This window comes from Lissotriton helveticus, chromosome 2_2, assembly GCF_964261635.1.
Source record: "Lissotriton helveticus chromosome 2_2, aLisHel1.1, whole genome shotgun sequence".
NCBI lineage: Eukaryota > Metazoa > Chordata > Amphibia > Caudata > Salamandridae > Lissotriton > Lissotriton helveticus.
Genome location: NC_136060.1, coordinates 382422569 through 382449156, shown reverse-complemented (window position 1 = coordinate 382449156; position 26588 = coordinate 382422569). Strand labels below are relative to the sequence as shown.

The window sequence follows — 26588 nt, the reverse complement described above, 5'->3', positions numbered from 1 at the left end:
AAAAATTGCAATTATGAAGAAACACATTAATAAATCTTCCTAAAATAATTTGTTAATGGGATATTGAGTGGAGAAGTGTGGCTCAGGGGTTAGAGGCGGCAGACCCGGAAGCTGAGATCGGTCCTGGACCAGGGTTCAATTCTCCGCCTCGGCGGGTCTTGGGCTAAAAATTCCACGGACTCGATAATTCTCGCCCCGGTGCCTCCTCGACTCACGGGTTCACACTCTGCGACTCTGGGCAATAGCTTGCTTAATCTCCACAACGGCCCCTCGCGGCGGGATGCCTGACTTTCACCTTGTGGACACCCTGTCGGGGTTTCTCACAGGGGAATACCAGGACGGGTTCCCTAAGCAAGCGCCAGGATGCCCTTTGGGTGACAGGTTTGCGCTATATAAGTACACCTACATTACATTTACATATTGTACAAAACTCCTTCATGGTTATTCACAAGGCATTAGGGATGAGAGTAACACACGTTATATTTTAATGTTTTTGTTACAGCATATTTGAGATTTAGTAATACTTAAAATCTACAGTCATGAAAAAAACAATTTTTTTTTTTAGGTATATGTGAAAGTTACTAACCACAAAATCGATCTTCGAAGTAGCAGTTCTCACATCCACTGTCTTTCCACAGTGCTTAGTAACTAACTTTTCGAAGGATGGCGCTGTGTCATTAGGGTCTATTAGCCATGCTGCAATTCTTGGATCAAATAAAATTACATCTCCAACTGAAAATAATTATACAAATCACATTATTATTGTATCATATCTACAGTAGCAAACCCACACGATTGTAAAAATCAAATGTATACACTTAAAAGAAATCAACCTAGGCAAAAAAGTCTTATTTGACTTTTGTGAGGCGAGTGAAATCATGTTTTGGAGGTGACATATCACTGTCAACAAACTAATGATCAAATGTGTTCTAAGGTGTGACAAGTGGTGCTCAACCTAAGTAGGGCATTCCAGATGAAAATGAAACATATTCCGAGGAAACTTATCATATTCCTACAGTTCATTTTTACTTTTCTTTGTAGTCATTTTTTTTATGAGACAAAGATATTTGTCAAAATGTTGGTACTCAAAAATAGCAATACTTTGTTGCAAAATATCTTGAAGTGGAACCTCAAGCTGCATAAACACATTGGGCCCGATTCACAGAACTAACTTAAGACAAAATCCTAAACTTACTACCATTTTGGTATTCACAGAAGGCACTTACTCATTTTGGTATTCACAGAAGGCACTTACTCATTTCGTATTCACAGAAGTTAGGAGTCCTAACTTTAGGACTCCTAAATGCCTTCTATGAATACCAAAAGTTAGGATTTTTCTCAGTTTAGGAGTAGTAAAGTTAGGACTCCAAAACTGAGAAAAATCCTAACTTTCAGACTTTCGGTATTCACAGAAGGCATTTAGGAGTCCTAAAGTTAGAAGTCCTAACTTTACTACTCATAAACTGAGAAAGATCCTAACTTTAAGACTTTTGGTATTCACAGAAGGCATTTAGGAGTCCTAAAGTTAGTTGGGCATTTATCTCCTTTTCAGGAGACCACTTAGCGCCCCTCTATGAATGCTTGTAATCACAAATGGGCCTAGCAACGGGAGCTACTATGCCCATTAGGAGTACTAATAATGTGGACAGTTGTCCCAAGTAAAGCAACTTCAATCTCTGGGTGAAAATGATTTTGAGAATGAGGAATAATTAGGGAATCTGGATGAGGTAAATACAAACCCCCTGGTTAGTCCTCGTTTCATGGCACATTCTTTGGTTCAACACCCAATGGTGTGATTTTTCTGCCCCCCCGGAGATATAAGTAACTCTGGAGACCGGAGCTACTGGTTCCATTACTAAAGTGCTTGTAACGAGGCTCAGTGTAATATTACTACTACAGTGAAAAGGACGTCTGAGGCAAAAGGCTGAAACGCGCACTGCTTGTGTTCTTTATGAAGAGAAATAAGGCAATGTTGAGGCCTGGAGCTCTGCATAGCACTTGACTATGATTATGACTGCAACACAGGCATAACAACCATGTGACGTTTCCCATCACCCAAAGACTCCAGTTTATAATAAAGCACCAACACTAGGCCCATTCGCAGGATCTTTAATTAAAATTAACCTGCAGGTCCCTAGTGCAGAGGAGCATCTCGAATCCCACCTACTGGCTGTGTGCCTTTGCCATCTGACCAGCAACTCTGCATACATTTCTGTGTCTGAACCAACAGCAGTGTGTATATAATGCAGATCCTATTTGTGGGCTTTTAATAACAGCAGGGTGCATAGCTAAGCAGACAGGTGCCTAATGGTAACTCTACTGCATCGAACTGTATGCACGGATTCAAATGGTCAGTTTAATACCATAGTACAGTATCACATCCCTTGCATTTTCGTCATCTACAAATTGGTATGTGGAAGAAGCCATTCTCCAATCCTGATTGGCCTGTACTTATTTAGTGATTATAGGCCCACATGCATCAAGCTAATTTGCGACCGGAAACATTGCGAATCGGTAAAAAATGCAGAAATTCGCAAAAATGTGCGTTTTTTGCAATTTTAGCACTTCAAAAAGTACTTTATGAAGCGCAATTAAGATTTCGCTAAATGGGATGCATCACGTCTTCGCAAATACAGAACTAGCCAAAAATCGCTATTTGCATTCCTTAAACTAGAAGAAATCAAATCAGGTGGTAAAAATTACACATAAGCAAAAACAGGTGGAAATCATCAGCAAACTGCTTAAACAGTTCCAGAATGCATCACAATGACCCACAATGGCAGCGCTCTACTTCGTGGCGAGGAGGATGAGGCTGAGAGCAGCAGCACACAGGAGGAGGATCCAGGAGAGAATATTTAGAGTGCCTTTCGCATTGCTAGGGCAGACGGAGGACGAGATCTATGATAAATATAGGCTGAATGCTGCAGCTATCCTAGATCTAATTGCTGAGTTAGACCCTTTACTACAGCTGCAGATAGCAGGACACATGCCATACCCACCCATGTGCAGGTCCTGTGTTCACTACATCTCCTAGCTTCAGGGACCTTCCAGGGAGTAATTGCAGCAGCTGGAGTGGTCTCCCAAAGTGCCCTATCACGCTTTTTTAACAGTTTCCTAAATGCCATGTTGCAGAGGATACACCACCACATCAGGTTCCCCACGACACCACAGGAATTGATGCAAACCAAATTAGATTTTTATCAGGTTGCACAGTTCCCACATGTGATTGGTTGTATCGATGGGACGCATGTACCCATATGTCTTCCTGCAGTGAATGAGTTCATCTACCGCAACTGGAAATCTTACCATTCACTCAACATACAGGTAACATGCAACTCTAAAACACTCATCACTGACATAGTGGCAAGTTACCCTGGCAGTGCACATGACGCCTACATCTTCCGGCACAGTGGTATACACAGACGTCTACTTGCGGGGGAGTTTGGAGATGGATATCTTCTAGGTAAATATATGTAACGCTGTATTTCAAAAGGGTTTGCTATGGTCACACATAGCAGTGACTAATGTATCTTTATCTCTCACATCCTGTAGGTGATAGCGCATACCCTGTGAGGTCTTACATACTCACCCCATACCTGAATCCTGCCACACAAAGGGAGCGACGTTACAATTGTGCGCACATAGCGATGCGCAATGTGATAGAAAGGACATTTGGGTTACTAAAATCATGATTCCACATCCTACAGAAGACCGGGGGTGCACTACAGTATAGCCCGGAGAAATGCTGTAAGATTGTGGCAACGTGTGATATGTTGCACAACATAGCTACTTATAGAGACATACCCTTGGTGGACTGTGATAGCGAGCCAGAACATTACATACAGCCGACACAACCACCCCACGCAGCAGGCGGCCCAAATGCAGCAGAGGGCAGACAAAGAAGAGCAGAAATCACCCAACATTACTTGAGGTGAGTAAGCACATGACAACACAGTATTTGCTTGAAGGTTTATGTGACAGTTGTGTGGTTGTGTTAATGCACACATACCATGTACAGACAGTTACTTCCCATTGCCTTGGGACTGCAACTACAGTGTGAATACGCAACGCATATCTGGTTGCCTCACCAGATTGTTTGAATGTCCAAATGTCTAACTCCTCCTGTGACGCCCTCCTGTGGCCCTTGTAGTAGGCCCAGCTACATCTGACATGGTGCCTTCTGTGCCTGCCTTACTTCTGCTACTGCGCCTCCTGTTATGTGCCACAGGCTCAAGTAGGCTGCTCAGGCTGGAGGCCTCCTCACTGTCCCCCACTCCATGCATGAGGTTCCCACTGGCTGCTGCTGTCTGTAGCCCTTCCACAGCAGTGGTGACCTGGATTAGGCCTCTAGCTACATCCCCACAGCAGTGGGTCATCTCAACCTGCATGCCAACTGCACGCCTGTAAAGCTGAGCTGTTGTAGTACTCAGCCTGTTGATGGCCCTGGTGTATCCGCGCATGCGCCCCATAGAATGTTGTTGCCTCCTGGCATTAGAGACATGCTCAGCCTGGAAGACCCTGCACATCTGTTCAATGGCTGTTGCTACATGGTCATGTTTCTCACCGTGTGCCCTGAGACCCTCAACAACTACTGTTGTCTGCTCCTTCATGCAGTCATGTATACCACCCATGTGTGTGACCATTATTCCCAGTTGCTCCTGCATAATACGCATGTTGTTTTGTTGCAGGCGCTGGACCCTCAGCATCTTGGACTCCAGCACACTTCAAGCAGCTTCACCATCGTCCCCAGCAGACCTCAGAAATTCACTTGGCCTTCGCCTGCGGAACGGACTGTGACGTTGCAGGGTTGTTCCCTCTTGTGGTGGGGGTGGTGGTGTATGGGCAGTGCCCTGTGGGTGCGCTCCTATCTGGGTGTCCTCATCACTATCCAAATCCGGCAGTGGTTGGACTCTTCTCCTGCGATGAGTGGGAACAGGTAGGGGCGAGGATTCTTGCATCTCTAGTACCTCATTTGGCTGTTCTGTATGTCCCTCAGAATCGTGGACGTCTGCCACGTCACTCTCCTGTGCTGCATCTGTGAAGAGAACAGTGCAAGATCATTTCTTTTTAGAAAAATGAAAAGAAAATTGCACATGTTTGGGACATTGCGCTTACAGGGGTCTAACAAATTGACTTCTGTGATGTAGAAAGTCTACTGTTGTCAATGCCTTTCTATACTCTGATGCAGTTGATCTTTGCTACTCCCTCCATGCTTTGCCATTACATTTGTATGCATACAACTCCCACAATGCATTAGGGGGTTGCAAGTAAGAGATGGACTGGCCTCATGTCTGCTACACTACGCCGGGTCAGCATTTAAGGCAGTTTGGGTTACATTTCTACGGAAATATGCTTGGTTGTGCTCTTACCTTGGGAGGTCCCCAAATGTCTTGAGTTGTCAATCTGCATGATCCCAACAACTGCCTCTGGCTGCAGAGTGGATTCCACCAGGGCGTCCAATGGGGTGTTTGCAGACTGAGTGGATGTTCCCCCTCCTGTTTTTCTTGCAGAGACCAGCCTTTGAGCCACTCTCTCTTTTGCCCGGCTGCAAAGGTCATACCATCTCTTCTGTAGGTTGGTGATGTCACGGTGTTACCCCCACAGAATTGACCCTGGCTTGTATATCAAGCCACATCTTCCTCTTCACTGACTCTGCAACATGCAGGGATAGTTTACCAAACAGCTGGCCATGTTTTTGCACAACTTCCTCAGTCAGTATTTCCAATTCCCTCTCGCTGAATGTAATCTTCCTCTTCCTGCCTTCTCCTTTTTGCTGTTTTTTTGCTGTGTCCATGGTGTTTGTTTGTCTCAGCTGCAGGGAGAAGGGTTTTCCAGGCTGAGCACCAACAGTCTTTCTCCTCCTCGGTCTCTCCCTGTGCACAGGTGTGTGGAATCTGGGAATCACTTCCTGCTTGTGATGTCATCTACATGAGACGATTGACGCTTTCGCATTTACAGATTCTGTAATTGCGAATTCGCAAATACAGATTCGGTAAATAAGTAATAAGTAAATATTTTTGCGATTTTTAAGGAATCGCAAATATTTACCAATTTTTTTCATGCATTCGGTTTAATGATTCTTTAATAGCGATTCCTTATTTCTCGCTATTTCAGAATCGCTAAATCTTATTTTGATGCATGTGGGCCATAGTTTTGGTATTTTCTATTTTTTAATTTTCGGTGCGATGTGAAGTGTTTTCTAGCCTTTTACCATTGTTATTGTGCACTTTGATAACTGTTTACAGCACAGCTGGAGGGGAAACTTTCCAACAAAGAGCTGTAAGAATGCTGCCAGGGAGGACTGTCAGACCAGAGAGGTCGTCGGAGCTAGTAGTTGGAAGGATGTTTTACAGAGTCAAGAATGTGTGAAGGGGCTGAGGAGCTCATGTTGTTTGGTGATGGGCCTTTCAGGGTAAGAAAAATTCTTAGCATAAAGAGCAGTCTCGAATGCAAAAGGTTTGTGTTATAGATGTGGTTTATGGAAGTCCAGGAGCTTGCCTCCAGATGGCAGGAACAAGAGGCAAGGTGCATGTACACTTTTTATCTGCTCGATTCAATTACCACCGAATGTATGTGATACTGCTATTTACTGAACTGGCTCCCTCTTGTGCATCTACAAATTATGCGATACATGTCTCCAAGCCCTCGTTGGTGTCTATTAAATGTAACTGGATCCCAGTAAATCAAGCCTTACCAGCTACTGATTGAAATGAGGCAGGTAAGAATATGCCTCATATTAAATTATACTATCAGGCTGTAGATTGTGCTTGATGATTCTAACCGATGACAACATGGATATATTTTTTTGGTACAATATCTTTCTTGACTAAGTGAAGCAAGCAATTTTGTTAACGTTTGACCACACAAACATCCGCAAGCAAGTGAAATTCAAAACTGTACTCGTTTTCTGCATAAATGGAGTTCAACTCTTAACTTCATTTAGATTGCCAGCTGACCATAGAGCATTTCATAGTGTTGGACAACCCTCATTTATGGAGGTTTTTAATTTAACAAATGTTGGGGGTTGGCTAATTTCTAGCTTCATGTTGTACATTAGTACTATAAACAATCAGGATGGGGTAGGTAGAAGCAGTTTGTGCTCACTTCGTCTTCATACATAATACAGAATAAATATTAAAAAAGAGTGAACCTCACCATTCTTAATACCAGAGCCTCACAAGGAGTGTCTTCAAAGCCCTCAACCACTAGTTCCAGCAAGTAGTGTATATAATCTTCACTGGTGTAATACAGTGGACAGGTTTGTCATCAGGTCTCCTACCTGGGCATTAGGTAGTCCAGGTAAGTGGCGCCTCCACCAGGAGGGACAGTATCTGCTTAAAGACTTGGGGGTCCATCAGGATGGCAGGCGGACTTAGTCCGCCCGCCATCCCATCGGTAATTGGGACCGCCCGCCATAAGGGCAGGGGTCCCGCCGGGGGTATTAGGATGCGTCTGCCACTGTGGCGGGCGCATCCTGTATTTTTAGCATTGTGGCGGGCGGTGCTCTTAGCACAATGCTAAAAATGCACTTTTACATTTGCATAAACAAAGTGGCAGGCACCGCGCGGTGCCTGCAGTTTTATTAATGCAAATGCAGGGGGGTACCGCAGGTACCCCCCCCCCCCGTGTGCACCCCCACCTCTCCTTCACTCTGGTCCGCAGGGGGCCCCCAGAGTAAAGACCGCATGCCTTTCCGTGGCGGCATCGCCGCCACAAAGACCTCTCCCTAAGCCCATTGTAATATGGCTGGTGGTGTCTAATAGACACCGCCACCATATTATTCCTTTTCCGCCCCGGCCGCAAGGGGTATGGTTAAAACCAGAGACATGCTTGTTGGACGCACTAATAATCCTTAACATCTGATTTACATGTTTCAGTCGTGGGTGCCTTTTTAGGTCAATTGGCTCTTGTCAGGATCTTACAGATTAGATCCCCTTTCATTTCTATCTAGTTTGGTGCCTATCGATTCTAATCAAATTCTTGGGTAAGTACTTTAACTTACTTGTCTTCACTACAATAATTGTTTGCCTATACCTGAGAGCAGGTTCAATAATGACCCCATAGGTTGCGGGTTGTGGTGGGAAGTCCCGTGAGAATCCATTGTCAAAGGATACAGCCTGGTATTTACACCTAATAGGTCCTCTCCACCTCAACTCATGCCCAGGTAAGGAGACCTGATGACGCTGTCCACTATATTACACAAGTGGAGATTATATACACTACTGGCTTGAATTAGTGGTTGAGGGTTGCCAAGACACTCCTTGTGAAAATCTGGTAATTAGAATCGTGAGGTTCACTCTCATTTTGATTTATTCTGTATATTAGTTCTATACAGTTCGTACCTTTACGTCTTTTGAAGAAGTCTACGCCCAGTGCCAGATCTCCCAGTCCCAACATTTTAAGTATCTCTAACTACAAGACATTTTCCCATCTTATCAATCTCACAAGACTTCAGAAACCCACTCACTAATTAAGACCATTTTCAGGTTAAATAACCCTAGTATCTCAGTGCTTTATTATTTTTTCTTGTCCAATGTACTTGATGATACAGTAGGGTGGATAGTATAATCTAATTGTTGACTGGCCAGTATTATAGATTCTGGCTTATTCTGTATGTATGTATCATCGAAGGAGGGGGACAATGGGCGCTTGTAGGTCAAGCATACGAGGCCCTTTTAAATATCAATTGTGTCTAACAGGTATGCAGTTAATTCAGACAGAGGAAGACTGAGAGAAAATAAGTGACTGGTCGATCAAATCTCCACAGGATCAAATGCTGGTCTGTTCCTTTTGTAACTGGGGCCCTCACACACCCAATTGGGTGTCATGTTTCATAGTAGGGCTTTCTCCTCGTCGGCCGGGCGCTGTAATGCCCAAAGGGCACCCGTAGAGGGGCTCTTTGATGGAGATCTTTTATTCCAAAGGTGTGATGTGAAGTGGGGGTATATACCAGACTCAAATAGAATTTGCAACATCATTAAAAAACATTGGGTTATCTTACAAAAAGGCGAATTGTCCATATCTCAACCTTGGTTTGCCTTCAAGCACACCATGAATATGGAAGACAAGGTCATACATACTAGACCACGAACATTCCCCAGATCTGATCAGAGATCCCTCTGGGACGTAACCCCAGTGATGGGGCACTTCCCTTGCGGGTCCTGTATGGTATGTATATCGACCAACACGACAAAAGAAGTGAAACTGATAAGCACATTGAACTGGATACAGAAGAGATATACTAACTGTAATACCAGCAATTGCATATACACTTAGACATGCCCTTGCAGCAAAAGGTATATCGGTATGACCAACAGACTGGTGAAGACACGCATCAAGGAACACCGGAGAAACATTCGGTGTCACAGAATAAAGACAAAGATGTACACACACTTTACAACCTAGGAACACTCTCCAGATGCCATACGGTGAACGATCCTAGAGGCACACCCACACATGAGTAAGAATGCCCTCTTCAGAGTAGAAAAAAGCTGGATTTGTTTCTTCTCACACATAAATTTGGGCTTAATGAGACATTCCATGAAATGAATTGAATGGTTAGTCCACCACAGCCATCTATCCCTTGAACATGTAACAAACTCAAATCATATCTACACCACCCCAGTAGCCAACCCTCGCTGACTCTTTGGGTTGTGACTGAGGGTTGGCCATATACCCATCCTTTATGTCTCTGCACCCTCCACTATTTGGTCTACAATGTATGCTCACATATCCTTCCCTTGAGTTTCATGAGGTCCATCCATACTCAAGATAATGTTCACACCTTTTCCCCTTACCCACTACAATGCTCTGTAGATTAGTCAGACATACCGGGAGACTTTATGGGGTATAAGTACAGGACCCCTGACAACAGAAAATTAGATCATCCTGGAATCAAGAAGGAACCTCTGCCAAGGAGAAAGCTGAAACTGAAGAAGGAAGATTGTCTAGCTGTTGCTCTGCTGGATTGCCCTGCTGTTGCTTTGCTGCCAAGGAGAGGGGAAGGACTTTGCTGTGTGCTGTGTCCCCTTGCTTGAAGGAATCTCCAAGGGCCTGAGAAGAGCTGGCTCCCTGTTCTGAAGTCCCAGGAACAAAAGGACTTCACCCCCAGCTTCCCCTGAGCTCCACTGAGAGAGTTCTGTCCTTCCTGGAGTGCTTGGCCCCTGTGTGGTGCCTCTGGAAGTTGCACCTGTGTTGGGAAGCTGGAAACTAAGCTTGAGAGACTTTGCTACAGAAAAGTTATTGCATCGCTCGCTGCGGAGCGCATCCCCGACAGTGCGAGTAAATTCCCGCCGCTACGAAGGTCGAGATCGTCGCAACGTCTGTTGCTGCTGTCAGAGCCGTCGCATCCTTCGTTTGCGGGACGCACCCGATCGGCGCAGGACGTCTAACATCGCTGCGAGTGTCGTCGCAGAGCCTGTCGTCGCTGGGTGAGATTGCCGCACTGCCTGCTTGTGGACCGCATCACGTCGCTGCGAGAGTCATCGCCGAAGCCAACGTATCGAGGAGCTGCAAGAGAGAAGATCACCGCTTCTATGTGCATCGTCGCCCCGGAGATCGTCGCACCTCCAAAGATCGTCGCATCGTGCCTTTGCGAGAACAAACTTCCTAACGAACCTACGCACCGGAATCCATACAAGTGGCCTTCCTCTCCATACAGACCGGATTCGTCGCAACACACCCGCTGCTGCAGCGGGGCTATCGCAAACGCCTCCCCAGGGTCTCAGGAGCAACGCATCGCTTGTTTTCCACCGCACCAGCTTCTGCTTTTGGAACTTTGTCGCAACTAAAGGTTCTGTGAGCTAAACGTGACGCAACTGTGAACTTTTCACGTAACTGTGGATTATTTTATAGCAACCTAAAGAATTTTATCGCAACCTTAAGAACTCTTTTGAAACCATATTCTTGAACTGTGTATGTTGGAATTTTGTCGTTTTGGTCTTGTGTAGTTTAGATTAAATACCTTTATTTTTCTAAACTGTTGTGGAGTCAGTTTGTGGTGTTTTCACTGTGTTACTGTGAGTGTTGGTACAAATACTTTACACATTGCCTCTGGTTAGCCTAGACTGCTCGTGCCAAGCTATCTAGAGGGTGAGCAGGGGTTATCTCAGAGGGTTTCCTCCTTACCCTGACTAGAAGCACGGGTCCCTATTTGGACAGTGGTACCTACCCCTGCCAACTAGAGACCCCCATTTCTAACAGTATGGATGGTTGCTGTCATATATTATATTTCCTTCTTTCCTTTAATTTAATTTAATTTAATTGCGGGTTTATATAGCGCTAGGAATCGACTCCCGGAGGAGTATCTCCACGCTTCGACCGCTGGGGAACCCGTCCTGGCTCACCCTGAGAGATGGTCCCTGATGGGTATCTCTAAGGTGCGACCAAGCATCCCCGGCGGTCTGGGGGGGGCGTTGTGAAGATGAGGCAAGCTGATGCCCAGAGTTGCCGAGTGTGGTTTCTGACTAGAGTAGGCACCGAGGCGAGAATTATCGAGTCCGCTGACCTTGGTCCACGACCCTGCCGCGTCGGGAATCGAACTTTAGGATGCTAAATCAGCGTTCCCTCTGCCATTATTGAGGTGGCCTGAGAGCCACCATACTTGGGTGAGTTTTCTTGTCGTCCCACCACAGTGTATGAAATGTATCTGCCTGCTTATGTCCATAGATGTGTTGAGGTATTCATCACATGAGGGACATGAGCGAGAATTTGACTATTGTATACTGATAACTTTCATTTATATTTTTAATTTGCATTACAGGTCGGTATTCCTATGAAAGGTACACCACATTTAGGTTCCACGTAGGGTTCCAACCACTGTGTAGATTACAATATACAATAGTTTGTCCCTGACAAATTGCCGTTTGATCACTTTGTGTGACTTATCAGGCTAGAACATGTTGACCTTTTGTTATAGCAACCACAGAACATTGTCTCAGAGGTTCGCTATTTTCATTTTTACACGAGAGAAGCAGAACCATTTATTAAAGTTTACTTGAGAGTACTACTAAGTCTATTTTACAACAAAACCCCATACACCTTGCACATCAACACATTCATCTACATCTCACGGCCCTATGCCCCCACTTCACCTCACAGCTTTGAAACACAAGATCTTCATCACAGGGCCCCTTTAGCGGGTGCCTGTTGGGCATTGCAGTGCTGGTCTGATGAGGAGCAAGCCCTATGATGAAGCATGACACCCAATTGGTTGTGTGAGGGCCCCAGTTCCAAAAAGACCAGAACCGCAGTCTGATCCCGTGGAGATTGAACCGACCAGTCATTTATTTTCTTTCTGTCTTCCTCTGTCTGACGGAACGGAACTCCATACCTGTTTGACACAATTATTCTGTATGTATGTCACTGAACTGCATTCAATCCTCAAAGTATTACCGTATTCTAAAACAATTTATGAATTCTCTGTTATACCACAAAAACTGATAGCCTTGAAAGAAGCATGGAATTTAGCCAAATGGTTGCAAGCATGGGTCCTTGGCAGCTCGAAGTCGTCAAAATGCATGTGCTTGTTCAATCATGAAACCCGAATCTATCCAGAATTATTGGACTTCCTCTTTTGGTGCAGTATCAGGGTGTACTGTTTTTCAAAGTATTGTACATGTCATTGTAATTCTCTTTTACTTGAATATTGAGTATCATAATGAACTGTAGTTCACTCATCGCTCAAATAATTATTCCTCAGCCTATGGAAGCCATGGAATGCAACTCATACAGCTGAATTGTATGAAAAAGTGCTAAATCAGTGTAAGTGTAAACTCATCTACAGCCTTTCCCTACTTGAAAAAGAAATACAGCTTTTAGATGAATCATCCATTCGTAAGGGAAGTGTGTGAGCCTTCTCAGAAAATCAGTCTGAAAAGTTGTTGGCTACTCCTAGATAAATAGCTAATACACAAAGGCCCAGGAGATGGTTGACGATCAAAGGTGCAATTAGCTCATATAATTGTGGGGGGATCATTCTCCTATTCATTGTCATCAATAGCATGAAAGTCAATAGGCAAATTAAAAAGGGTTCATGGTGCAGCGGTTTGATATGGTACGCTCTGTCTTTAGGGCAAATACCAGGCACCAAGATGCAACCTAGTGTTTGCTCCACAAGCATACTGCTATGATTCTGTGATGATGGAAATCTGTTGATTCTGAATCAACAACTGAACTGCGATCACCAGATCTGGTCTTGACTACCATTCTTTTTATTTTTTTATATTTTTATTTGCATTTTATCAAAACTCAACAGTACAGTCGTGAAATCAGCAGTGTACATTACTCTACTCCCACACCCACCCACCTCAGAGCCCCAATTTTCTGTCACAGTATATAACATCTCAGTTCAAAGTCCATGGATATACGGCACACTGTTCTCATCTCATCCCCCCCTGAGCTCTCTTGTCGATGCTCTTGCACCCGGATAATCAGATTGTCAATTTCCCCCCCTTCACAACTCCCCATCCAACCCGTGATAATGTCGCCATTTGGACCAGACCCTTCGAAATTTATTCGGGCACCCCCTCGCCTTATATGTCTCTCGGCCGCCATGTAAAGGTCTAACCCTCTTCTCCATTCTTCTAATCCTGGCGGTTCCGGGGACCCCCAATACTTCGCAATATCCCTTTTCTCTACCACAAGTGCAAGAACCAAGAAGGTGAGGAGTGGGCGTGGCAGGTCTACCTCATTAGTCACTTGACTACCATTCTAACATTACAGACAGGAGGTATGATTGAAAACTGTACTGCTTTGCTGGCTGAGTCATATCCAAAGAATGGATTTGGGAATACTCGGATGCAGAAAGACATTTGATAATAGCAGATTATGTAGTTCAAGTCAGTAATGCTTTGCCAAGTGAAGCCCAAACTCGAAGAATGGGATTTGAGAATACTTCACAGAAGGAAGGCAAACCCTACGCCCCTTAGAGCCAGCTGATATACGCTACCTGAGGTGTAGTGTGGTTTCTCCGAAGCAAAGACTTTTTGTTGTGTGCGATACACACAAAGCACAAATGGTTGTTTTCTGCACTGCCAAGAAGAATGACTGTTCCAAGATCAAAATGTATGCCAGATGCCATTGTAATTTTGATGGTCTGAATTTGTGGTGCTATGTCTGGAGAAACCTGCTGCGGTGGACGAAAGTTGAGATTTACAATATGGTGGGTCCAGAGGGGTGACTGCTAATGGCAGTGGAAAGGAGGACCCTTTGGTGATCTTATCAGTACAGAAGAAAAGTGGTAATATAGCAGAATGAATGCTAAGTATCTTGGTGTAAATTGAGGACAGGTGGATACTCGAAGCGTTAAGTAGGAACCATGGGCCACTAGTACTAATGTTCAGGTTGTATCACAAATGTTCTGTTTGCATGGCATCTGCTATGCAAGAACATTTTGTTGCTGTGCCACTGGGAACAGACATTGTTAAGGATTTGTAGAATTCCTAACTTATTAATATTTAACAGGCAGGACCGTTCTGCAATAGATGTGAATGCCAAGATGGGGGCAGAGTACAAGGGGACATTGTAGGAAAGGAGCCTGCGGCAGTCCCATTTTGCCTTCTCAGAATAGAAATTTACACGATGGAAGCTATCTCAAGCCCAGCTGCAAAATTGTTATGGTATATTACATTGTGAACGATAGTGATGACTCTTGAAGTCACCAGGTATATGATCATTCCACAGATACGTTTTTTTGAAAGTTTTAAGGAAGGGGGACTTCCCATGACCTCTTCTTCACTTTTCCATGTGTTACACAATGATTCACAATATCGACGTTGTTAGTCACAAAGCCAATGGTACATTTAAAATTAGTTTTTTACAACTGTAAAATATTCCATTTTGTGCAGTGCAGGTTTCATGACTGCAAAAAACTCCTCGAACAAGGTTGACAGTATTCTTAGATACTGACATGGGACACTGATCAAACTTTGCATTTTTTCTATATGCCAAAAGTTGTACTTTGATATAAGGAAATTGTGTACTATAGAACTGGTTCGTTGCTGACTAGAAGATCGGCTCAATTCATCTTGGCCTCCGGTCCATTTGTCAAGGAGTAATGCACAGTTTGGCCACAGATACCAGAAATGGAAGTGTACCTTTGGGTTAATTAACAATGAAGACCAAATGAGAAGCTAATTCGACAAGTGAAATACAGTCACTACATCCATCTTCAATATATACTCGATTCAAGGCTTGTCTCTGAATTCGAGCATACATATTATTTTCTATGACTCATTACATAGTCTGCTTTATATTGGCTCTTCCACTAGCACAGGACTGAGAATTAGACATGGTATTAAAGTGATGGAGACCCCTGCCTAGAGTGTGCAATAAATGAAATTTGGGGATGTGGCTAAAAATGGGGTTGCATCTAACAACATCTACTGGCATGGCAAGAGAGAATAGCACACGAACAGCACACAATCTGGGCTGGATTAGAAATGAACATAAGCAGAGGCAAAACATTTTAAACCAGCAGTACACTACAGGAGTCAGCAAATAGAATGAGGCCATTGTAGCATAGTTGGGTTACAGCAGGCCATCCTGCTCCGAATACAGCCCTCTATGCTGCAGTCTACTGGAGAAATGTCAGAGTGGCATACCGGTCAGTCCAGCACTTCTTACTATAGAGTTCTAGATGACACAACCATATCAGAGAAAAGTTCCATCTAATATTCATTCATTTTCAGTTTCTACACCTACAATGCAGAGATACAATTTAAAATGTGTCTCTGTCTGCTTTGCAGAACAATCACAGATTACTGGACAGAGGTTATACAGATAACAAGACGGGTGACAAAGATAAAATTAGAGGAGATGATTTTACTTTGCTTACTGGAAATCATCCTACATTAAAAAAAAAATAACAAAACACAGTTTAAGTCTGCGGCACTGGCACTAGGCTTAGATAACAGAAGATTAGCAATACATTGGCTGTCCAATCTTAAACCAGTGGTGGCATCTTGGATGAAGGATGTGGTGGAGTGAGCAGGGGCGGAATCTAGAAGAATGAAGAAAGTTAAGGCTGATGATAAACTGGCAGTCACCCTGAAACAGTGGTTGGACATAATAAATGGCATGAAGGTCACCCCAAAGAGGACATTCATGATGTTAACAAAGTAGTGTGAACGGGACAAGGGATAGAGGGGAGGAGAGAGGAACTAGTCTAACAATATGGGCCTGGTAGATGGTGGCCAGTAAATGGAACTTGGAATACTAACTTGATTATGTATAGTAATGCCTTAATAGATTGCAAACTTGCAATATTCCTAAACGTGGAAAGAAGACTTGGAGTAACAATGCTGTGAAGTGTGATGGGGGTTTACTATTGGAACAGTTTATGGTAGGCTGCCGCTAGCCTGGTGCATTGTTGAATTCTATGCAGATATATATTTTTTTTAAATGTCACTGCCACCTGGAGATACTGAAGCTCCTTATCCAGGGACATGTTATGTTCAGTACTGTACAGGTCTGAGTTGCATCTGCTTTGGAGGTGCAGGGCACATTTTATGACTGTTTCCCGTTAAAAATCTCAACTCAGTGCCTTTCAATTAATTTAAAACTACCTCTCGTTCTACCACAATCTTATCGGAATGCAAACAAATTAGTAATTTAACCAATTTAGAGGAGTTATAGAAAATAGTCAACTACTGTCAAAAAATGTACAAAACCAGGTAGAAACGGAGGATCTTTACAGATGATAACTTAAACTTAGCAGCGGAAAAATTGTGCATGCCCAGCTTGATAAACGCAAGCTTTAGATACTGTCTTTAAAAGAGCTGGACACCAGCAGCGGGCATGGATACTGCAGCATCCTCCCTAGCCCGGGTACTTACCAATGATTATGTAACACCCAGAGGTCTTTTATTCTTCTGCGTGTAACTGCAACTCGAAATTCTAAACCTGCAGTCAATGCTTTACATCTAATGCTTACGTTACAGCTCTATGAAGTCCATCAGGAGCCACAAAGGTTCCATCTTTAGAACTCACACGACACTATATCTCCCCTCTGTTAAATAAAAAATGACATTATTTTTACAAATGTATACAATTAGAGCTTTTCAATGAGTTTTCGTGGCGCTTGGATCTCATATCTAGACCATGTCTTCAGAAACTGGGGACAGGCAGTAGAAATATCTGTGACTGTCGTTGGTGATGGAGAAACGGCAGCAGTCAGGGGTTCCTCAATTGTCCTTACAGACGCAGTCTCTACAATGACATCAGCGACTGACGAGTGATGAGCTACACATTGGAAATGCAAGGAATCTTGTACACTCGACTTCCCAGGATGCTGGGCAGTCACCATGTGTCTTTGCTGGTCACAGCATGAAATGGTTCAGCAACAAAAGGACTATGATTTCTATGCTTACGAACAAGAACTCGATACCCTCTAGTGAAGATGAATCTTTTTCATGTTGACGCTTGTCCCCATAGATGTCATTTTTCTTTTACGATCTAAGACTTTCATGCATGTTTCGTCCTCAGTAATTGCTCTTCTCTTGGTCCATTGAGGTAACTTGATTGTTAGGGCTCTCATTAAGGTTGCAGGGCTTTCACCTGGGGTCAAGTGAGGTGTCAAACTGTAAACTCGAAGAGTGGAATTTAAGACAGTTTTAAGGTTGAGCTTTTCTAGTATAGCATGTTGAGCAGCTTTCTTTAGAGTACTCATGAAATATTCCACAGCGCCATTGGCCTGAGGACAAAGAGGGGTGCTCTTCTGATGCTTGAGAAGGTCTTTGAATTCTCGACAGTTGAAAGGTGGGCAGTTATCAGACTTTAAAATCACAGGAACATGCTAGATCACGAAGATGCTGTCTAATCTCTCAATGACAGATTCTCTTTGATCAATGGAAAACGGGAATATTTATCAATAATCACCATCAGGTGATGTCCTTTGTCAAGAGGACAGAAGAGGTCCACTGCAATTCTTTCCCATGCATGCCTTGGCATGCATGGGAAAGAGTGCTAAGTGGGAAAGGGTGCTAAGTGGTTTTCGATAACAGGCAGTTGAATATATAAAAGGCCTTAAATTCTCTTTCAACCTTCTTGTCTAGATGTGGAAACCAAACTTGGTCTCAGAGAGCTCATCTGGTGGCAACAATTCCACAATGTCCTTCATGAGCCACTTCAATTATCTGTTGTAGCAGACTCTCCGGAATGACAATTTTCGACCCTCTTAGAATAAAACCTTCCTCAGTAATAGACAGTTCATCTTTGACATTCTTAAACTTTTGATATTCACTGTCAACAATAAGAGATTGAAGGTGCTGGTTCCACGACTGATGTGTAATAATGTCTTTCAGTTTCAGCATGTCGCTATCTTGACTTGTGTCAGAGACAATTCGTTCCAATGAAATGGGAGCTAGAGTGCTTGATTTCCCTATGAAATTCGTGTAAGCTTCAGCCATTTTAGAATGGGTGCCAGGGCACTGGAGAGGCACTCATGAGAAGTAGTTAGCAGGGCTGTGATCTCTCCCTGGGAATGCACTATGGTGTAGTTGTACTCTTGCAATCGCAGACTCCAATGTTCAATGTGAGGAGGCATTTTTGCTTTTGAATTTCCTAAGAAAGTCAATAATGCTTGAAGATTAGTCACAAGCGTGAAGACCTCCCCATACAAGAATATGTGGAAATATATATATATATTTTTTTAAAACCTTTATTCAACAATTAAGGAGATACATGCATAGGCCCACGACCATCATGGCCGGCCGCAAAAACAATCAATGAAAAACAGGAGCAGAACAGACCAATCGGCAAACATGATACGATAAGGTACAACAGAAGCCGTTACGAGGCCTGTAACACAGGGTTGAAGGTTTTCATTTTTAAATTGAAGAAGAGGGGGAGGCTGCAACAACAAGGACACAGCACCTCACATTAAGAACACAAAGAGACAAAAGGGACATACCCCAGTTGAAGTTTGAGGCAGGCTATGACTGTAGGAACTAAATAATCAAGGCAACCGTGATGGTAATACTAAACAATAGGCCATAATACAATAAGCAATGTTCCCAAATATCACCCCAAAGGGCCCACCCCAAGGAGGCGGGAAACAGGGGCTTTGGAGATGCCCGAAGAAGGACAAGGTGCAAGACCAAGAGACAGCTAACCCTACTAAAGAGGAAAGAACCCTCCCAAAGCCAGAAAAGAGCGATAGGGACCATAAAACAAAACAAACTAAAACAACAAACCCCCCCCACACCCTCCACCCTGCACCCCTGTAATGGCTACGGCCAACCCACTAACAGCGTGCCTGTCGCCCAGAAACGACCCCACAGAAAGGAAAAAGTACAAGAAGTGGAGTAGGAGGAAATGAGTAACAAAGGAGGCAATATAAATTCGTTGAGGTGACATATAGTCAGACCAAATAGCCGAGAGGGGGAGCCATACAAAGGATTATCCACAAATGGAACGGCAACAAGCGGGACTTTGACGTGAACTATCACAAGAGGACACACAAACGCGGAATTGCAAACGCGGAATTGCATAACGCACCAGTCAGTGCCACGCCCAAGCGGGATATCACTGTAGGATTCACAATCCATCCTGTCCATGTATAGCAGGATGTGAGAGGGTCAGCCTATATTATAGGGAGAAGGATCCAGTGAAATGCGATAAAGCAAAGCCTCACGTGGAGCAAATCATGTAACAAGCTATTCGCCCCCAAACAAGGGTAGAAGTGGAAAATGAAAACAGGATAAATAAGCATCCAACGGCTATGCACTAGAGGTAATAACATATCCAAGGAATCAATAAACAATGCGAAAGAACAGGAACACAAGATGCAAAATCCCTCCCGGAAAGGACAAGACCTGACCCACATCAAAACCCCCTTAACCCAACCAATCACAGGACAGGACAGCTGCCTTTAATTGAGCGTGCTATAGGGAGAACAACAGGAAAACATAAGTCCGAAATACAATCCCACCAAACCATAGTGACCCGCCCATGAAGCAAGCTATGTTAACAAATTTTGTAAAATATAAAGACACAAACAATGAACCTCCCAAGGAACCCGAACCCCTACTCCCAAGAGAAATAAAACCGGAGGAGGGCCAGAATTATGTGTCTGAAACATCAGTCAGGATATTCCCGGCCGCCCCACCCCCGACCCCGAAGCAAAGCATAACCAACTCCTAGCTCCCCCGGCCACCCATCCCAGCAACAGCAGAGCAAACAACAGGAAGCAGAAAGAAAAAGCTTTTTCAGCCTTGTCCCTTTCGATCCAGTGGGCCAACAAGGTGCAATAATAAAACAGCCTTCCGGAACGACGTAAACAGCCGCAAGGACCACAACAGAGCGAGGCATCGACCACCAATATCCGTCCAGGGCAGAGTCATATAGTCCACAGATGAATAAAGAAGGGCAGTGCGCATCCGCAATCCTCCAAAGTTAAACAGTCGAAGTAAAAGCAGTAAGCCCAGGACTCCATGGTAAGAGTCACCAGCAGATCCCAAAAAAGTTGCAAGACATGGCGCCCAGAGGCGACCGCCCAGCCGCTGCATCCGTCCGGGAATCCCACACCTCTCAACAGGAACTGCAGACAGGGTCGCAGCGGTATCAAGCTCTCGCACTTCCAGCGCCTCCATGCATCTCTGGATAGGCAGCTCACAATAATCGAACCCGGGGTGTGGCGAAGCGCACTGCAGTAGGACGCCATCTCGGGCAGTCGAGGATAGTGTGGTCAAAATGGCTTCCAATCGACCCCCCAGGTCCCGGGCATTATCGCACAGAACGGCTCGCAGGGCAGCCAGAGCGTCCAAAACTTCGCAAGTCTGCAAAGGCATCTCAGACACTTCACACAGTTGCAGTGCGGCGTCGGCCGATGTAAACACCCTCAGCAGAAGGGCAGGCCATCAAAGGCAATCGCAGATCGCTTGACTCAGAATGGCACCCCACACAGCACCGGAGAATGAAAAGTTAAAAGAGTCGTCCAGGGTGAAGGATACAAATGTATCTCTGGCAGCTGCAACGTCGAGCCAGCGTAGTGGTAAAGAGGAGAGAAGGCGCTCTGCTGCGGAAAACTTGAGCGACAGCCGCTCTCCGCCGGCCGGGTCTGCTCTGCCTTCAGTGTCCACCGTTGTCGTAGGCGGGGCCGGCCGGCTCCGAGAACAAAGACCCAGTCGCCGCCATTACACACCGGAGTGGAGACAAGGACGCTCTACCATTCCTGCCACAGGGATTACGTCGGGGAGCACATCTGCGGATTCGGCAGCACTTCCCACATCCGATACCGTGACGTGAGTACAGGATAAAGAGCAGGATGGGCAGCGGTACGGAGGGAAGACGAGCGGGACAGCGGAGCCGAGGGTTTAGGCGGCCATCATGGTTGCAGGCTAGGCTCCTCCTCATATGTGGAAATATTAACAAGTTCACAACACCACCAGGATTTCTTTTTCAGGTTGTGAGTAAGCACGTTCCATCTGAGACAAACTTCTGCTGACATACTCCACAATACGTCTTTGAGCATATGGGTGTATGCCCAACCTTCCTGGCAAGCGTCAACAACAACCTCATTTGAAGCTTTGGATCAAAATGAACAATTGTTACTTACCTGTAAACAGGTGGTTCTCCAGTATTGGTGTCTTTCATAGATTCACATGATTGAATATTCCTCGTCGTCGGAGTGGGAGTCCCACGGTAAATAAAATAGCAATAACATACTATATATATATATATATATATATATATATACATATATTGCACAAATCCCTTAAGATAAGGGAAAAAGTCCGCACTCACAAAGAGTTTCTTTCCCAATCTTCCAATTTATTAGTCAAAGTTCAGCAATAAAGTTACAAACCAACGCGTTTCGCAACCCACACTTGCTTGTTCACGGTAAATTCAACCATTGTGCAGACTCCTCCTATATTATCAAAGGACCCGCCACATTTTCTGATGCTGATCTCACTTCCTGTGCGCCCACAGAAAGTTAGATGGGAAATGTAGTTTTTTTTGTAATTTCTTTGTTCGTGTGAAACTTAGTACACAGACTTTTATATAAACAAATGCCAGCCATAGATAAATATATTAATTCATATATTTTGTCAATACTTTGATTCAGTGCATTTCGACAAATACGTATAATTCGCCCCGTTTTCATCTCATGACAAAATTCATAAACATTCGGAATTTACACTTGTAAGCCCTCTGGTGGGCAAAGTCATTATTGCATTGTTATTGTTATTGTTATTGTTAATATGGGTTTGTATAGCGCCAACTCACCGGCAGGTCTCAGGGCGCTTTGACCACAAAACATAACAGCCTAATCAACGTCAGGGAAGAACAGAGGCTAAACTAGGCTCCACGCTGTCCTAAACAGAATAGTCTTTAGAGTCTTCAGAGTCTTTAGAGTCATACATTGGTCACCATAATTCGGCTATCTTTCTGGAAGCTCTAATTATATTGCTGGAAGCTCTAATTATATTCATTCATTCCCTCCGGTGGGCTTAAGCAATGTACTGCAATTCGAAAAGAACAAGTTCCATTGTTTTAACTAATCATAATATAATAAATGAAGGGCATCTTAGTAACATATTGTAACCACTGATTTTGATTACTGCGTATTGACTGCGCAATGTGTTTTACACTGTATATGGCCGTATATGTGTTTACACCATGGGAGATCAAAAACCTGAGGAAAGAAAAGTAAGACTGGTCCTAGACTATACCAGGGAATCAAAACAAATTGTAAATATTTTGAGGAAAAACTGGAAATTATTACAATTAGATCAAACAACTGGAAAAATAATGGGTAACCATCCTCTTCGCTGGTCAGCCCCGGTGTAGTAGCTTCGTGGGAGCCCAGGCACTGTGAAAGAGGCATCCTACACCACCAGCGCACTTTGGCTCTAGCACACGAGGCTCCCAGCTTACTCCTCGCCGCACCCGCTCCGCGGGTGCCGCTTCGCTGGTCAGCCCCGGTGTAGTAGCTTCGTGGGAGCACACGCAAGGCGGCAAGGCGGTAAGGGGCGCGAGGCACCAGCGGGGCTGCGAGCGTGCAGGGACTTCATTTCCCAGAAGTCCCTGCGAGACCAAGGAAGAGCTTCCGGTCCGCTCTCCCTGCTGGCCCGCCCCCTACCCAAATCTATACCTATAAAACGCCATCTCACTCCCGCAGCGCGGGACGCAGCCCGGGCTAAGACTGGGCAAAGACAGGGCCGTTTTAGGCCGTTAGAGGCAGTTAGAGACTGGGCTGGGCCACCTTATTGAAATTCAACCTCTCTTCCTAATTAGATCCCAGTATGGCAACCCGTGAGTTTAGAGATAGAGCAGCCAAATCTAAACTAAAAAATGGCACCCTGGACGACTTCATCACTAGGACTCACACTGCCATTGACAATGAGATAACCAAGATGCAACACAGGGTTTCATTAGAACTCGATGCTGCTAGAAGACTGTCAGTCGAGTTGACTGCCGCTAAAAAATCCTCTCTTGGCCCTATTGCCTGGGCGAAAACCCCTGAACGGCCTCCAGGCTCCACACCCATCCTGATTGTTACTAATGCCGATATTCACGCTACACAAGTAGTAAGCTCACCCTCCCCTCAAGGGAAATTCTTACAAAACCCTATCCCCCCTCTAAATTCCCATCTGGGTGTGATTGTAGACCAAAGGAAGGGATGTGAGGAGGGCTTACCCTTGGCAGTTGAACCCACCCCTGCTTCACAAGAAAGAGGTGGTAGCCTACCCATAGTACAAAAGTATTCACAAAACAAAAGGAAGCGCAACCCCACCTCGGCATACTCAAGAAAAAAGGCCAAAGTGGCGAAGGCACAGCTACCAACTAAGGCACCTTCCTTAGATATTTTGCCAACACCGCAATTTTCTACCCTAGTAACATGCACAGATAACATCCCCCCTTACACAGCAGTCATCCAAGAAAACAACGATTTTACTATAGAAAGCGACACTGCAGGAACCCCTCTATGCTCTATTAAAGGGAAGGATGTCGAATTTCTCTCCATTGTTTGGGAAACACTAAAAAAACTACTCTCCCCAATGGAAAAGAGATTCACACATATAGAGACTCAGTTACTAGAAATTGAAAAAAGCATATTAAATCTGGCAACAACTATTATCCAGAATTCCAAACCTATATGCACAAATGGACCCTTGTCCCCAGTTGCACGCTCGGATTCTCTAAATCAAACAGGAGTGTATTCGCGGCCTTCCCCTAAGGCCAAGAAACCAGGATCTATTAACACACTTCCACCTGCTGCATGCTCTTCCCTCACCACTTCCAATGTCACACCCAAGGTCAAACCAACACCCAAACCCCGAACCAAAGTAGATGTTCAAAATCCTCCCAGTGGGGTAATGCCAAACGTTACTCAACCGGGGGTTGCATCCCTACTGCCACCCACCCTAGCTGCACCTGCCCAAAGTATACCTGTCCCGATCGAACTCCCCAATGTGCGGCATAATGGTCAGAACACTAATCCTCCATCATCGCAGAGAGCCAGCACCAGTTTTATACGATCAAGGGGATTTGTAGATCTTCCCCCGGAGGTTAGCCCCTATGTTGTGGTGCTGACTGGGGTTACCGAACTGATATATAATCAACATGAAAACTTTGCCTCTCTTAAGAATAAGGTGATCCACTGGTTGGAAACCAATAAACCAATCCCCAACCATTTAAGGAGTAAAATCCTTATGGTACGGAGGGTACCTTGGGTAGGGACTACACAAAAGTCCACCCCTGGAGACTGTGTGATAATCTCCTTTGAGGATTCTAATACTGCTCACGCCGTTTGTTCATGGATCAACAACAGTCCAGTTGTAACAATAATAGCAAGACCACTCACCTTCTTCTATCCACCATGTGCCCCTCTAGCTCAGGGGGGGAACTGGAGCAGGATTCAGGCGAGGAAACACACTTGGGGAGTACAAAGAAACCGGTGGGCAGACAGATCCGGAGGATGGAACGGGGCCCCGACTTTCAATAGGTATGGTTGTCTTGAGGAAGTGGACTGACTCCCACACTCACCAAACATTCTTCCCCCCCCACCCATCCGAATTTGTGACCATACCCAGTCTTCGGCCCTTGTACCAACAACCTGTATTTTAAATACACATACGGTTGGTACACCTCCCCCAGCAACACCAGTACACACAGTCCCAAATGATCCCAGAGCAGGGGCAGATAAACAAATCATATGCTCTCCCAATGGTGCAATTGCTGATTCTAACCAGCGGCTGAAACATAATCCCCTTATTCCACAGTGCCCTGTACCTAATAGGGCTCCGCTGGACACCTTCCCACCCAACCAGCGTGGGAAATCTGTAGCCCTAGGGCGCCCTGGAATATTAGACACCAGAAGCATGATAGAGGCTCATGGCATACTCTCCATTTTATCGTGGAATGTGGCTGGGCTAGCGAACAAAATAGACACCCCCGATTGGATGGACTTAGTAGAGGGCTATGACATCTGTCTCCTACAAGAGACTTGGGCTAGAGAACAACTTAGCTGCCAGGGATTCGCGACCTTCAGTATTGAAGCGAAATGGGGGGGAAAGGGCCGCCCTTCAGGAGGCCTTTCGATTTGGGTGGGGTCCCACCTGGCCTGCACGGCCATATCTATGGAAACCAATTCTTGCGATTTCTAATGTGTCTCCTTAGAATGGCCAGGCGGAGGGAAGCTTGTAGTGATTAACCTTTATTCAAGGCCAGTTGGGGTTGCTGCAACATCGGGCCCACTGGAAGACCTAGCACACTTTCTTGATATACACAACTTTTCTTCCCCATTAATCATAGGTGGTGATTTCAACCAACAATTTGAACCACTCCCTGCCTACATGGATGGCATATCTGCCGAGGAGGATGACCTATGGGACATTCCTTCCTTGACAGACGTAGTCACCAAGGCATGTTCCCCCCTTGCCATTCAGATAATGTCCTTCACACTTAGTCATTCTTTGAGGGCGTGTAACGGCCGGACGGAGGGTGATATCCCGCCTAAAAACACCTTTAACAGGCCGGGTCACGAGTCAAGAATTGACTATATAATGGTATCAACCAGGGAATGGAAGAGGGTGATAGATTTTAAAGTCATCACCAGATATGATAGTGACCACAATCTGCTCTCACTAAAGTTTGAGATCCCTCATCGCCAACTAGAGAAGGTAGATCCCAATGCACCATCTCAGCTCGACTTAGTGTTAACCAGCAATAGGCGCAGAATAAAGTGGACCAAATTGCTGGAAAACCACAATAATATTGAAAGAATTTATGCACTAATCGCTCCTGCCCTGGAAAAAGTAGAGTGCTGTGTGAACTCTCTAGTAAGCGAATCAGAGACTAACATCACGGGTAGCTTGGACTCTCAGGTACATCTGGCTGCCCTCGCTAACATCCACTCGGAATTATGCACCAGTCTCGCAGAAATACTGAACCCAGTTGCCAGGCTCTGTAAGGCCAAAAAGAGAAGAGCGACCTGGTTCAACGCCTCTTGCAAGGAAGCAAAAACCCTTTTATTGGAATCACTGAAAGCCCGAGATACCCCAATTATAATCAGGGAGAGACGAGTAGCCTATAAATCTGCCCTCCACACTGCAAAAATAGAATGGGACGAGGAGAATTGGACA

The 26588-nt window shown here is 44.9% G+C and overlaps 1 protein-coding gene across 1 annotated transcript in view; it reads right to left on the bottom strand.

The window, feature by feature from the left end:
• Window positions 1-26588, bottom strand: part of POLN (DNA polymerase nu) — a 2689548-nt gene that overhangs the window by 1685798 nt on the left and 977162 nt on the right. The window contains exon 11 of the mRNA XM_078678603.1: window positions 587-732. Within this exon, the coding sequence (XP_078534729.1) occupies window positions 587-732 (146 nt within the window). The remainder of the gene's footprint in view (window positions 1-586; window positions 733-26588) is intronic.